The 16,394-nt window shown below is 41.1% G+C and overlaps 1 protein-coding gene across 2 annotated transcripts in view; it reads right to left on the bottom strand.

Annotated features, from left to right (window-relative positions):
- CFTR (CF transmembrane conductance regulator) overlaps positions 1-16,394 on the bottom strand; it is a 1,194,762-nt gene that overhangs the window by 478,892 nt on the left and 699,476 nt on the right. For both annotated transcript variants that reach the window (XM_086919414.1, XM_086919415.1), the window contains one exon: positions 15,011-15,103. In XM_086919414.1, the coding sequence (XP_086775540.1) occupies positions 15,011-15,103 (93 nt within the window). The remainder of the gene's footprint in view (positions 1-15,010; positions 15,104-16,394) is intronic.

Below are 16,394 nucleotides of genomic sequence, written 5' to 3'. Positions count from 1 at the left end.
GGTGAGGGAAAGGATGAGCTGGGTTTCATCAGCATAGGAGACAATGTTGAGCCTGTGGTTTCTGACGATGGTTGTGAGTAGGGCAGTCTCTGCTCTGCGGTTACCGCCGAATCCGGTTCGGGAGGTGTCCAGGACGTTGTTGGCTTTGATGAAGTTTGCTAGCTGGGTGTTGACGCCCTTTTCGATGACCTTGCCTGCAAATGGAATGAGGGACATGAACCTGAAGTTCTTGAGGTCCGTCGGGTCTGCTGAGGGTTTTTTCAGGGGGCGGTTGACTTTGGCATGGTTCCAGTTGTCAGGGAATATGGGGGTTACCAGGGAGCAATTGATCTTTCGGTGTAGTTCGGGTGTGATAGCCATGGCAGCTCTGTGGAAGATGTGGGGTGGGCAGCGATCTGAGGGTGCTCCAGAGTGGATGCTCTTCATGTTCTTTAAGGTGTCTTCTGTCGTGAGTGGGGTCCAAGTGAGCAGGGTCTGTTGGGTGGCGTCGCTGGAGAGAGCTGGAGCAGTGTGGAGGTCGTAGTTGTCAAAGTTGTCATAGATCATCTTAATCATGAGGTGAAAAATGGTGGCGAGTCTGTTGCAGAGGTCTTGGTAGGGTGTTTGTCTGTGTGTGGAGGAGTGCTAGGCTGTGTGTGAGTGACACCCTGTTTGTCTAACTGTAAACTGGTTCTGGTCAGTTTTTCCATTTTCCCTAGGTTTGAATTTAGTCCATTTAAGGAAATAATGGGTAGGCATGCCTGAGTGTGGGATGCATATGATAGGGCAGGCATCCTCAGAAGTCAGGAAAGGACTGGGTACAGCTCTTAGACTACCCTTTGAAGTTCAGGAAGGGCTGAGTACAACCTCCCAGGCCATCCTACTCAGGGAAGGAACACATTTCTCCACATTGGATACCCTTCGTCACCTGTCTGGAAGTAACACAGATCTCACCATAGGAGCACCATTAAAAGTCATGAAACCCTGGACACTGGCAGAAAGGCACATTTGATTATGGCTGAAAAGTTACAACTTTATACAAGTGGTATTTTTGGAATATTAGTTTAGAATCTGACTTTCCAATTGAAAGATGATTTTAAATTACACTTCAATTGAGTGGAAGAAGTATTTCTCTATCTGCCTTCAAACTGCAGTTATCACTTATTAGGTGTAATAAGATAATTGTGTGTTAATCTACAGGAGAGCTACCCTTGCAGCAGTGAAAAATGAATTTGTTTTTTTTTCAATGCCAGCAGATGTAAAATGGAGGTACACTAGTACTCCTTTTTAAATACCATGCACCATACCCTATGAGTCTGTGGGGCCTACTTTAGTGATGACCTATAAGTAATAAAAATGAAGATGTTGGCCTAGCAAAAGGTTCATATTTCCAGGTCAAAATGGCAGCTATAAAACTTGGAACAACTGGCTGTAAAGAAGACCTGAGACAGGTTTTACAGTGCTACTTTACTGGTTGGCAAAATGAGTGCTGTGAACCGCTTGTAGCATTTAATTTACAGACCCTGGTTCATGCAGTACCATTTATGAGGCACCTACAGGCAAATTAAATGTGCCAACTAAAGGGTACATCGATTTTATCAAATTGTTAAAGGAAGCGCACAAGCACTTTACCACAGGTTAACAGGAGTAAATTTTGCAGAGTCCTAATACCAACAAAAACAGGTATAGCAAAGGAAGACAAAAATCTGGAGTCCAACAATTACAGTACAAGTGTTCTCATGCATGGGGAGAGGGGACACAGTTCACAAGGCCTGAGGCTGTTGTGGTTAAGGTGCTCCCTTTTAGGCCAAGGACCAATGGGGCATTAGTGAAATGAACATGAGTGTTCTACCCGTCAAGGGTTTGACATTCCTTCCTAGTGTCCCCCATTGCCCCCCCTCCCCAGTGCCAGTGCCATTCACCATATTTCAATATCACCAACTGTTCTATTGTCCATTTGGCAGGCTGGTGCCTACAAATCGCACAATTAGGCCTTGTTTAGTTATTTATTGACTGAGAATCCAGCTTGGTGGTTGTCTCGGCTGTCCCTGTGGTTCTGCAGCAAGGTCAACATTTACAAAAGCCCTGTGGACTGCACTCTGCATTGCAGTTATCAGTGATGGCACAGCACACACCCCAAGGCTTGGAGGTGGGGTGTGTGCGTCACTGCTCCATCTCTCCGCTATTCCAAAATTAACTGGCATGTGCACCACTGCCTCCCCTCATGGTACTGTCATTGTGTTCAGCCGGTGTCAGTGAAGCTCTAAAGAGCGACAGACATCTTCTCAGCTGCCAAGCCACACCACCTTTAATGTTATTTATATGGAAAATACACAAACTGAAAACAGTGAACTCCATGTGTCTAAATAAAATCTGCTATACTCTGCGGAGTTTTTTTTATATAGCACGAATTTGACCCGATATGGGGTATCAGAGCGCTTTACAGAGCACCCGTTGCATTACATGAGGACACATTCATTTTTGTTAGGCACAGGAAGATGAAGTGATTTGCCAAGAATCACGGGATGATCAGCGTCATTGCCGAGACTCGTACCCAGTTCCCCAGATTCGACCTCGACCGTCCTAGCCGCTAGGCCAACTCCTCTCCCCAACTCTGTTGCGTGGCTGGACCTCATTGGCCCACCATGACTCTTTCCATGAAGTGTTTACTTTCTTGTGCGTTGTTTTTGTGAATTGCTATATTTTCTTACATTGGATAGGTTGTACACAGTGCATGTTCAGCAGTTTCTGGGCCTCTTAGTGTGTCTCAATTTAGAATGTGTGTCAGTTTTCACCCAGAGTGTCTCCATTTGGGTGTCTGCTGACCATTTCTGACAAGAGTGAAAATATTATAGTATGAAATATGTTTTTTAGGTGGGGGAAGGTCTTTCAACCTGCCATCTAAGTTCTTTTGGGAATGGTGTAAAATGTTGGTTGTTTCGATGAAGTTCACAGCGGTGGGAGTTCCTACAGTCTGTTATTTGACGTCGCTTCTTGGAGGTGAACCAGGTCTGCAAAGGCAAGGCACAAAAGGAACTGGGTCACCTTAACCTCCTCCTATTTGTCCATTCTCTTCCTGTTTCTTAGAAGTAAATGATGTTTTAAAATACCATACGTGATTACTCAATGCTGACCTGCAGGTGGTTTTATCACAGCTGTCTCTGCACCAGGATTCCTGTAAAGTATGTCTACACTGCCAAATTTTCACATTTCAGGAAAGCCCTTTTTACGGAAAGCACCCTGTGATCTCGTTACCAGATGACTCAATTTCAATAGTCCATCTTATTTCGAGCCCTTGCTTTCCGTTCAGTAGATCAATGCATTTTGGGAAGGGTTTTCAAAGGAGATTACCTTACTCTTGTATTTCTTAGTTTGATTCTTTATTATGTTGATATATTTGCTATATATGATAGATATTGTTTAACTGCACAATACTCTAACATTCTTTTTTGTAAGTTCTGAAAAATACATCTGAAAAAAGTAAACAACCACATAAAAGCAACAAAAAAAAGCTTACCAGGAGTGCTTGTGCTTGCTCATTAGAAGCAATGGGTGCTCTTTTTACCTGGCATTTGAACTGTGGGGGTCAAAGTTGCGGGGATTTCTGCTGCCCCTTGAGCTACCTGCCCTCCAAGCCTTCTGCCACGTCTCCCCTCCCGCTGCTGCAGCCGCCGGACACCGCAGCATGGCCGCCGAGAGGGGGGGACCACAATCCTCACGAGCCTTTGCGGTAGGACGCCGCCTACGCCCATTGTGTGCCCGGTCGCGCACAAAAGCACCTGTGAATCCCCGCGTCGCGGGACGCGCGCAGGATCGCGCCGGGAGAAGCCCGGGACAAGGGCGGGACCGTCTGTGGCCGTCCGGGGCAGATCGGTGCAGGGCAGGGCCACCAATCTAACATTTGGATATCGGGAACGTTTGGATTTTGATACACAAGACTTCGTAAATGGTCAGTGACTCATGATATCCCACATTATTATTGGCGTGAGTGAATATTGTTTAATACTGGTTGTTTTCACATTATATGTATGGGCACTCGTAAAGGAACAGGGGTCCAAGGGGTAGTGGGCGCTCTTGATGCTTTCCTCATTAGAGCAGAGTCGGTTTTAATACAGGACTGGGTTGGGCAGGAATTTATTTCATGAATTTAAAATGGTAAGCAGGGTCCCCTGGATAGGGAGCTCAAACAAAGTGACATGGGTGACTGCATAGTTTTGAATTTTGGTTCCCCTGAGTTAGTCAGAACAATCCTAGAGAGAGCAGGGACAACGCACATAGGTAGGGAGGGGATCCATATCTTACCTCTGGGCTTTTTCTACCGTAACTCCCAGACGTTACCCGTACATAGGCGCAATAATCAAACCATCACCCAAAACCAGGAGAGGTATGATTATAACGTCCCAACCTATAATCGTTTTGAACAGGCCTTCTCCAACATAGATGATTAAGATTAACATCCGACTAAGTTGGCTAGTGTAAGTAGCCAAGAGGGAAGTTTAATAGGGGAAAGCTCAGCCCATCACTGAACAAACCTAGTGAAGGGGAAAACAGTGCAGGAACCCACACTCATACATCCAGCAACGCGCCAGTCACTAATAACAGAAAACCGATGAGTCCTTGCAATCTAAAATGAACAACTAATAACCTCGACCTTAATATGCTAAGCTGGAATGTTGCCGGCCTTGAACCAAGATTGGCGGACATAGACTGGATGCACATACTGTCTGGCAAAGCCATTATAATGTTCCAGGAAACTTGGGCCACAGACGATCTACATATAGAGAGATACCAATGTTTTAGCGTGACAGCACCCAAACCTGATTTTTGTCGCGCATCTGGCGGTCTATTCATAGGGATGAGGATAGCCCCTGGAGGAAGCACTAAGGTGATACCAACCACCAGCCTAAATATACACATATTGGGATACAGAAGACGGGTTCCCTTTTTTTTAATACATTTTTATAATAATGATTTTTATTCGGTCCCAAATAAGAATTTTATTGAGCTTTTCAACGCCAAGGCACAGATGATGGCATAGGGATCCTCTTAGTGGGGGATTTCAATGCAACATTTTTAAAGGCCTACCAGGATATGGATTAACCCCAAGCTGATCCAGCAGTGCGAAGGGGTTTAGAATTAGACAGTTTTATTAGCGAACATATCCTTAGTAATGTAATGGATTTGGGCCATACCCCTAGAAATCAACAGGCACCAACCTTTAGAGGTAGGGATTGCTCCTCGACTATTGATTATATTTTTATGTCTCCATGCATAGCAGACCGCCTTATAATGGCCAAACTTCTTGTAACAGCCTTTGGAGATCATAACCCGCAGATAGCGGCTTTACGATTGGGACCCAGCCCCGTGTATGCTACTTCTCACGGAGCGAGAGATATTAGCCCCTCAACAGATAACATAAGGCTGAAATGGAGGGGAGTAGATAGCGGTAGAATAGTAGAGACCGTGATAGAGGAACATCAGCACCTAATCAATTCTTGCATGTCGACTGATGGAAACCACTTAAGGAAAATTGAAGACTTTATTAAATTATGTTCTGTAATAAAATCTCTCCTGTCAGTGCCACCACATAAGATAGATAAAGTACCTAGATCGTTTGATAACAACTGTTTAGAAGCAAATAGGGTTCTACGCAAGGTTCTGACCTCTAAAACTAGGTGTCCTATGGAGATAAAGGCAGCAAGGATGTACTAAATTAAAATCAGAGAACTAAAGGCTGCCTTAATGACGGAGCACTGGGAGGCAATAGTTGATTCTGCAGTTGGGAAGAATGGAAACTCTTTTTGGCCCGCAGTTAGGAATATGCGCAATATGGGTCAACAACTGACAACAGTTAGTTGCACTATTTCGAGTGACTCATGGGAGAACCATTTCTCTAAAATATACGCCGCTCCAACACAAGGCAAAGTTTGCTATGTGCCGGGACAACTATGTTGCCTACAGATCATGCTGCTGGAGATGGAAGTGGCTATCAGACAGAGCCTTGGTAATAAGGCTCCGGGCCCTGATGGCCTTCCAATAGACATCATAAAGTGGAAACCGGAAATTTGGGCCCCAATTTTATTAAATGTTTTTAACAGTTTGCCTCTAGCTCCCATGCCAGATACCTGGACACGAGCATTATTGTGCCGATATATAAAAAGGGTGATAGATCCGACCCAACCAATTATAGACCAATCTCGCTGCTGGACAATACAATAAAGATTTTGGGGCGAGTGCTTTATAATAGGGTCTTGGAATGGACGGTGGAAAGTGGAATGCTGGATCCCTGCCAGATGGGTTTTAGAAGTAAGGTCGGCACGGTCGAGCAATGTCTGAACCTTAATTTAGTAATTGGCAAATATAATATTGCTCGATCATCCCCGATTTACTTAGCATTCATGGACTTATCGTCCGCGTTTGACTTAGTCAACATGTCCAAACTCTGGTCCATTCTCTTGGATTATGGACTAGACTTACCCCTGTACACTTTCTGGCATTCTTACAAACCGACCTCAAAGCACAAGTCAGGATTGGGATGGGTGGAGAGATTTCTGGTGCCATCAGGGTGGGAAGAGGGGTTGGACAGGGGTGCGTTTTAGCACCCCTGCTTTTTTATCATCTATATTAATGGGTTGAGCAACTCCCTAAAGCAGGCGACCTCAGATGTCCCCAAAATAAAGGGAAATTACTACCAGCACTTCGTTACGCAGACGATGCAGTCCTTATGGGCTGCACTCCGAACACCCTGCGTATTCTGGTCAAATCTTTTGTACAGCACATGGATGGCCTGGATCTACGCGTGAATTAAAAAAAATCTTTTATCATGTCATGCGGGCCAGGGAAACGCCAGCTTAATTCTATCCTAGTGGGGATTTATAGATTACACTCTACTAGCTCATTCCCATACTTAAGGATGGTCTTTGCTGCAAACGGCTCGTGGACTGGACATTTGGCCCACTCCACGAGCATGTTCTCAAAGGCCATCAATTCAATTCTTAGTCTACCACGCCCGAGGAAAATAGGTGCCACTAAAGCTATTTTAAAATTTTTTAAATTGCAATGTGCCCCAGTAGTTACATACGGGGCGGAGATATGGGGTTTGGCAAAAAACTATTGCATCCAACTAGAAGAAAACCGTTTCTGTAGGGAACTTTTGGATGTACCTATTTCTACCTCTGAGTACATTTGCCACAGGGAATTAAATTTGCATTTGATCTGTGATTTTATTGGGACAAGACCAGTGTTGTTCTAGCTCTCCATTTGGAGGAATAAATCAGCCATTCTGACGCAAGAAATCATAAGCGACTGTCTTAATTGTGAAAAAGGAATGGATATTCCCTGGCTCTCAGGAGTTTACAAGAGTTTATGTAATGTGGACAAAGGCCACCTCTTTTTAGACCCTAGCAGAGTTGAGCCTAGAGATAAGAATGAGTTAAAAAACGCACTGTATGCACTTTGTAACTTAGTCAGGACAAAAAAGGAATTTAACAAATCGTCAGTCGCGGCATACATGAATATTGAGCTGTATAGGTATCCATTACCACTCTACCTCACTCTGCCAATGACTAATTGGGAAAGAACACTCCTGTTTCGTCTAAGGGCAGGAACTGTAAGATTTTTACTAAGCTTTCCCTTGGGCTATTGTTCGAAATCAGATTATAAACCATGTCCTTGTGATGGAGTGAGCATACAAAATGATTTACACTTTTTCTTCTCTTGTAAAATGTATTTAAAATATGTTAAATGGTTTTTAGCTCAGTTTTTTAGAAAACATAGGCCCCTCTCTCTGGGGATGTCCTATCTGATGTTGCTCTCCCTGGACACTGAAGAATTAGTCTTTCGCACCAGCACTTTTTTGAGACTTATTACCCGTGTTCGCAAAATGATGGAAAGTCCTTGAACCACTGTTTCATTTTAATTGCCATAATAATCTGTTGCCTAAATCCAGAAATTTGTAAATGTTAATCTGTAAAGTTTAAATGAGAATTTTTATGATATTTTGTATATGAGATTGCTTTTATGAATTTCTGAAATTCTAATAAAGGTTTGATTGATTGATTGATTGATTAATAGAAGCAATCATATTACTGCACCTTAAGGTAAGGAGGCATTAAAAGGATAGACTGGGACAGAAAAAGCAATGTCTTGCTGACAAAGAGTGACTTGGTCCCTTTGCCTGCTTCTGGACACTAAAGAGGGAGACAAGGTACATATTTTGCAACACATTTTACTGAAGCTGTAGTTTGAAATCATGGCCCTTCATTAGAAGTTGTCAGAGGTCGCAGCTGCGACCCTGGTTCTTACGACCCCTAAGATTGCCGTTGTGACCCCTGGCTTCAGAGCAGGTGCAGCCAGTGGAGATAAGAGAGGTGGAGCGGGCGGGGGATGGTGTTGGGGGGGGAGTCAACAGACAACGATGAGGTAAACACAATAAAAAACAACACTTATCTTGCTGCAGCGAGCAGAAGGCAAATGCTTTTTTTTGGTATAGTTTAAGTTTCCCTCCACATTGTCTGTCGACTTCCCCCTCGCCCTCACCCCACTGCTCCTACCGGCAAGGGCCGCACCTGCTTCAGAGGTGGTAAAATAAGTGCCTTGAGATGCAGGCTAACAGTGTTCTGATGAGGACTCTTTACTTTCTGTAGCTCCCACACTTAGATTAGACTTTCAGTTTGGTCAAATAAATACATTCTGAAGTGCACTTCGGACTCCTTAGAATAAAAAATAAATAAAAATAACTTACACATTTTTCAACAAGTTGCCATATTCCATTCTGAACACATGAAAGCTTAAGTGTGTGAAGAGAACTGTTGACTGTGTGCTAATCTCCTCCAAATTTGCTAATTTTTCAATACAGAGAATACAATCATAATGTTTAATTTCTGATGTAAAGCATGACGTTTTAATGTGCTTTTTCATATATAGAATTTTTACACTTTTATGAAAATGATGCTCTAGCCCCACTATGGCACAAATGGGTTGCTGTTAAATAATTGTGTTGTTTTTAATTTTTACATATTTTGTCTCTGATTTGATAAATGGGACACTAACCATGATCATACATTGCTGAATTTACAGAATTTACTAATAGCTAGTGTGATTTGTCTGTAAGCCAGTAGTGCTTGTGCTTGCTCATTAGAAGCAATCATATCACTGCACCCGATGGTAAGGAGGCATTAAAAGAATAGTCTAGGACTAAAAAAGCAATGTCTTGCCGACAGAGAGTTGCTTGGTCCCTTTGCCCGCTTCTGGTCACTAGAGGGCCTAGTTTGCTAAAGCCACGAAAAGAAGAACAGAGGGAGGCAGGAGACATATTTTACAACACATTTTACTGAAGCTGTAGTTTGAAATCATGGACCTTCATTAGAGGTTGTCAGAGGTCGCAGCTGCGACCCTGGTTCTTACGACCCCTAACATTGTCGTTGTGACCCCTGGCTTCAGAGGTGGTAAAATAAGTGCCTTGAGAGGAAGGCTAACAGTGTTCTGATGAGGTCTCTTTATTTTCTGTAGCTCCCACACAGGGATTAGACTTTCAGTTTGGTCAAACAAATATATTCTGAAGTGCACTTCGGACTCTTTAGAATACAAACAAAAAACAAATACCTTACACATTTTTCAACAAGTTGCCATGTTTCATTCTGAACACCTGAAAACTTAAGTGGGTGAAGAGAACTGTTGACTATGTGCTAATCTCCTCCTAATTTGCTACTTTTCAATACAAAGAATACAATCATAATGTTTAATTTCTGATGTAAAGCGTGACGTTTTAATGTGCTTTTTCATATATAGAATTTTTACATTTTTATGTAAATGGCGCTCTAGCGCCACTATGGTGCAAATGGGTTGCTGCTAAATAATTGCGTAGTTATTAATTATGACATATTTTGCTTCCGATTTGCTAAATGGGACACTAACCATGATCATACCATGCTGAATTTACAGAATCTAATAATAGCTTGTGTGATTTGTCTATAAGCCTTTGGGATTCTTCTTTCGTGGGAATCTTTTACCATTTTCCTCATAGACGACTTGTCATGCTGGAAGTGCTCAATAGGAATTTTTACTTAGAATATGCTTAACTAGAGATTATATAAGTTTATGATTAGGTATTTATCTGTACTTCTATAATTGGGCCTTCATGACATTTTACGCTGTACCACATTTTTGACCAATTCCGCAATAAATACACTTTTGCTCTATTTTTGGTCAATAACAGTCCTTTATGTGTCAAATATTTAAATCTGTTTAACTCTACTAAATTGTGTTTTTTCTTGCTGAGGAGTTAAGTATCTAACCAGTACAAACTCTGGTGCTGAATTATTTTGGTAAAAAGTTTGAGATGATCAAATATTAGGGTTCAGGTGAGTATTGGTATTCAGCTCCCACACCTTGCTCTTGTCTTTCAACTGGTAGCCTGCCAATCATTTTCCCACTACCTTCCCAGTCTCTGAATTTCACAATCTTGGCCTCTACCTTGATCACATTCTTTCTGTCTACACAGATTAGTAATGTGTGTTTCCCTTGCTTTTGCCATCGTCACATTGCCAGGTAAAATGTTATCTCACTTCCTATACGCCATACAGTAGTAAAGGCTACAGCACTCTCTTGCATGGATTACTGTAGTTCTCTTTACCTTATTCTTCCATCGTATGCTTTCCAGGATTTATACCTTCTCACTCACAGTCTGCCATCTCCTGTTACCTGTCCTCTCATATCTGGCTTCTTAGTTCCAAATACGCCGTTTATAAAGCACTCTCTCTTATCCACTATGCCCGTCGTTCCCAGGTTGTCTATGTTTCACCTCTGTCTCTCAACGCTTTGGTTCAGATCTTCCTCCCTCACCTTCTTGTCCTTCTCAAGTATAGTCACTCATGCTTCTCTCTTCTGGGTGCTAAGCAGTGGAACTCACATCAAATCTCTTGACAATTATCTGCTTTTGGAAAGTTCTGAAAACTTTCCTGTTCTCAGCCTATGCCTCTCTGCTCTTGTTATGCTCTTTCACGCTATCAGTCAATTTCCTCTGTGCCAGGAAGGCCTTTTTAGGTGACAGTGTGGTTAACCAAGTTTCTATAGCAAAGACAACTTCATCACTGTGGCATGCTGGGCAAAGAAAGGGCAACTCCCCTTCTTCCTGGTTCAGAGGAAGGAATCAAGTAATCAACATTGACAGAGAAAGGAGTCAATCTACTCACATCGCCATTTAAATACGTTAAAAAAAAAATGCAAGAGGAAAATGGCTACCATTTGGACTTCATCCCTCCCTGTGAAAGTTTATGATGGAATGCTGTGTATTGTGTGACACGGAGGAGAGAGCAATGCACGTGGTCTGGTTGTAGTCGTAGAGTGTCTTGGTATTAATTTCAGCCGAAGAAGTATGTAATTGGTAGAGCATGAATGAGAGATGGAAACGTTTAGTATTTTGTTGTGTGTAAGAGTTCCATTTGTGATGGTTGCGTAGTTTTATTACTTCATTTTGCACGTAAGCCGTTGGGTGAGGAGAGGTTTGAAGAGTTGAGTGACGTCAATTGGAATTTGTGTTTTATGCTGCTAGAATAGCTGTAAAAAATTGCTGTGCACAGTTTTGTTATGTATTTTCTCTGAGTGAGAGTGGGGGGTGGAATTGAACGAGTTGGTTGGTGGCTAGTGCATGATTTTGAGTTGTGGAGAGTGAATGCAAAGTTTCATTCTTTATAGTAAATTTCTGCTGGTGCTGGAAATATTTAGAATTTCTTTATATTAATAGTGATGAGACAGCATCGCTGGGGGAGCAAATTGCTATGTGTTAATTAAGACATTACTTAAGATTTTTTAAGTCCTGCGGCTTAACAGCGGTGTTTGTTTAACAGTTGTTTTATGTATCACTAAGCTTTAGCAACTTATGAATTTATTTTTTCACAGACATAATAAATATGATCGTAACTGTGTATTTTGCATCGATGGAATGTTCCGAAAGCCTAGATGTCAACTAAGTGACTAAACATACTGTACAAGTGTATGTGGCTCCCGTGTGGCTCGTGCTAATTATGAGGCTGCTTTTACAATACAATTCATGCTTAACGTTGCGTATGAGGCATATACTGGCATGTGAATTTTGATATCTACTGCTGAGGATAGAATGCAGTAGTTGCATTTGTATCTTGAAACTTTTCCTAGTGTCAATTGTTTTTGTTAGTTTTGGGTGGTGTGTATTGGCTTCAGCTGCCTCTCAAATTAAACATTTTAAACTACCCTTGGTTTTCCCCGCTATACATTTAGGGCTACATGTATGAACTAATTTTGCGTTTGTTTGCGAACGCTAAAAGGCTTTTTACATGTATCAAAACTCATTTTGCCATTCGGTAACCTGTTAACGAATCGCAAAATGGGTTTGCGATTCGGTATTTGGAAGGGCCATGTTTAGGGCATCCCTTCAAAATAGCAAATCCTTGTGGTATGTATGAATCTTTTGTGATCGTGAATGCCGTCTCAAAACATTTGCATCTTACCACCTACTTCAAGTAGGTAGTAACTCATGCGCAATAGGAAGAGGTCCTCAAGGGACCCCTTCCCTTTTGGGAATGGTTGTAAAAACGATTTTAAGAGCAGGCAGTGGTCCCATAGACTACTGCCTGCTCTTAAAAAATTAAAAGAAAACTTTTCATTATTATTTTTTAAACACAACCCGTTTTTCTTTAAGGTAAACAAGCTGCATTTAAAAAAAAAGGATTGTTTTATTTAAATGCAATCACTGACATGGTGGTCTGCTGATTCATGTGATTTTTGCGATTCCTAGGGGGTCACATATTGCGGTCTACCTCATTAATATTCATGAGGTAGGTCGATTTGCGACCCAACAGGAATCGGTATATGAAACTCATGGAGTTTCATAAATTGAAAATAGCGATTACCTAATTGTGATTCTCAGAAAATCACAACTAGGTAATCACAATTTCCAAATTTGATACATGTGGCCATAGTGACTAGTGTCCACAAGTCCAAACGCTGTGCACTTACTGCAGTTTTCAACAGGTGTCACGTCCCACAACGCAAAGGGGCCCTTAACTAGATAGGAGGGAAGAATGGTAGAGACAAGCGAAGGTAGTTAGAAAAGGGGGTGAAAGGAGGCAGGAGAAGCAAGGATAAAAGCTAGAGAACGTAAGATAGCGAGAGGATCGCACAGGATAGAACATAAGGTAAGAAAGTGAGGCTAACAAGGAAAAGGAAAGAAAAGAAGAGAAGAGAAGAGAAGAGAAGAGAAGAGAAGAGAAGAGAAGAGAAGAGAAGAGAAGAGAAGAGAAGAGAAGAGAAGAACGAGGGGAAAGGAGAAAGCAATTGTAAAAAAGAAGAAGAAAGGAGGGGTGGGAGTGGAAGTTAAAGGGATGTTATGGATAGAGAAAGGATGTAGGATTTAGAGAAAATGTTAGCAAGCACAAAAAAGGAGGAATGGGGAACGGTGATGTTGAAAACAATTATTATATAATGAAAAATATATTGCAAAATGCACCATGTTCCCCGACTTAAAAATAAATATATATATATATATATATATATATATATATATATATATATATATATATATATATATAATAATTTTGTATATAATAATTGTTTTCAACATCACCGTTCCCCATTCCTCCTTTTTTGTGCTTGCTAACATTTTCTCTAAATCCTACATCCTTTCTCTATCCATAACATCCCTTTAACTTCCACTCCCACCCCTCCTTTCATATATATATATGTATGTGCAGGACAAAACTCCCCTCGTGCTCACAAATTGTGTTCGCTCATTCTAAACAGAATGACTGCTTGCTGAAAATGTGCCTGGGATGCTTTTGACAACATGTCCAACCCTGACTCTGTATTTATTTGTGTATATATTGATTATACACTGATAGCTAACAGTCTGGAATCCCTATTTGTGTAGAATAATATAACAGACTCGATAATGGCAGGGTATTCAGTTCTGTGGCATGACATATAAAATAATATAATCATAACTGGTTGAATCGTGTTTTGCAGTTTTGTCAGTTTGTTTGTGCTACAGAGCTAGGACCTGCATTCTCAGGTGTCCCGTAGGTCTAATCACATAGCCTGTTAAATGCTGCTAGGTTTGATTGGCTGTGAGCCCAGTCATTTGTAGGACATGGGCCACACATTTCTTTACAAACATTGTAGATGGAGTTGGTGAACCACGGTTACTGTACATGGGATGCCCTGCATGATTGGTCACTTTGAAGGAAGGAGGAAGACTGATGGTGTGTGTGTCTCGCTGCTCACCTCAACACCGTGCAGGCGCTACCCCCACTAAACTCCTTCTCTTGTCTTTTATAAAGAAAATAGTTTGTGTACTGCCCCCTTCTCTCGCCTTTCTCACTTCATTGTTGCATTGGTAACCTGTCTACTATTGTTCCTCGTCTTAATAGTTTTTCCATCCTGCCTCCCACTCCTCCTATATCTTTACTTTTTTTTATTCGCCACCCAGTAAAAACAGAACACGTACTACTGCATTCCTGAGCTCCATTTTACTCTTTCTTTTTTACCTTCCCTCTTTTTTTATAAAAAACCATAATGCACATCCTCTCTATTTTTGTCGGAAGCTGCTTACTACATTTTGGTGATAGTATAACTATGTTCCCTGACCAGGATGCAATATTGTATCTACAATTATCTTTTCTTTTGCGAGAATGTTTTTAGTTAATTATAATTGCATCTTTATTTTTTCCAAAATAAGCATTGGCTTATATGTTCCAGCATGCACCTTGCTGTTAGCTAAAAAGCCAGACCTAAAGAAGGGAAGGCAACACTCGGGCATGAAGACTTTTTGGCAGTAGATTCAGGATGACAGAAGTCAATCAAACTGAGGTGAGCACTACTAGACGATTTATAAACCGAGATGTCCGGAATTAAAAGGAATGGACTTCCCAAGCAAGACAAAAATCTACAACAATAATTCAAGTATTTATTAAGGAATCATTGGTTTCTAATATATTATAAAGCTGAAATATATAATTATTTATAGACAACGATTTCGGGGAGGATGATATTTGCTTACCTCATCCCAGGAGGCTGTTACATTAACCATTTCAACTTCTGTTGTTGTTAAATTATACTCTAGTGTTTTATATTCTTCTTTTTGCAAAAACTCCTGTTGTTTGAATGGAAATCAAAGAATACCAAATTAACAAATAGGCACAATTAAAAAGCTCATACGATTTACAGTGAATAGCTTGAACACAATGACTTAAGTAGCTATACATTTATTTGTTAAAAAAAAGTAATACATACAGTTATTTAATATGCGAGTTAGTGCTTCATGCAAAGGTTCTAGGTTTACAATACCGGGCTACCGAGTTCCATCACTCGTCAAACTAGGGATGTCAGTTAAAAAAAATGAAACAACTCTTCAATAGTGAATAGCTACTGGAGTATGCTGTCTTTTTTAAAGTTAGTTAGCAGAAATTACTGTATTTTACCCTTCCTTAGCCTTCTTCAGGAGCTGTTCAGCAAAAGTGTCATAGGATAGAAATGTTCAATATTGTTGTTTTTTGTTACTAAATTATATTGTTTTCTCATCAAACATTTAGATGGATAGATAAAGAAGTGCATTTGCACACTAAACCATATATGGAATCCCCTAACTGTTCCTCTTGCAAATATATTAATGAATTAGTCAGCTAGCATTCATGGAAATTCCTCTGATGTAACTATAGGATAATGTTCCTCAGGTAACACATGCTAAGAGATAAAAATTACTTTCCATGGACAGTAGCCAATCTAACAGAGATGAGGGAAAAGGCATGAATACTACAGTTCATCAAAATAGCGAGAGAAAATAGTCAAAATGAATACAACGATGTGACAGATTGATTGTACACAATATATTAGATATTCTATTTCAAAACCCAGCATTGCTCCACGATTAGCCTTCAGATAATATGTATTCAAACCCATTGGAGTCTCCAGACAAGAGTAAATCGACTTCTGAACTGGAATGTGGTGTAGTGGAGAATTGCAAAAGTAGCTAACAGCTACATATATGTTCATAAATTTCCAAGATAAAAAAGAAAAGCCTGTGGTAACTTGCTGAGGAAGACTACACTGCAATAGTGCTTAATTTGTGAAAAATAAGTGACAGTTAACAAAATGTTACTTGAGTATGTTTCACTCAACGCCATCGCTAGGACCTTCCACTTGCAGTAATAGAGCCACCACTTCCAGTGTGTGAGTTGACAATGAGGGCGCCACCCCAGACAGCCGGAACATATTCCTTCACACACCCATAGAAATAGCACTGCATAGGCAGCAGCTGTGCAGGCTTCCCACACACACATATCAGGTACCACACAGGCATCATCAGTGACCATCACCCTAGCATGCACACTTGACACGTACAAAACAGGGGTCTACATTGTAAGTTTCAGTCCCATGCAAAAGAG

Source organism: Lissotriton vulgaris, chromosome 1_1, assembly GCF_964263255.1.
Source record: "Lissotriton vulgaris chromosome 1_1, aLisVul1.2, whole genome shotgun sequence".
Lineage (NCBI taxonomy): Eukaryota > Metazoa > Chordata > Amphibia > Caudata > Salamandridae > Lissotriton > Lissotriton vulgaris.
The sequence above is the reverse complement of the archived record's forward strand: the minus strand, read 5'-3'. Positions and strand labels throughout refer to the sequence as shown.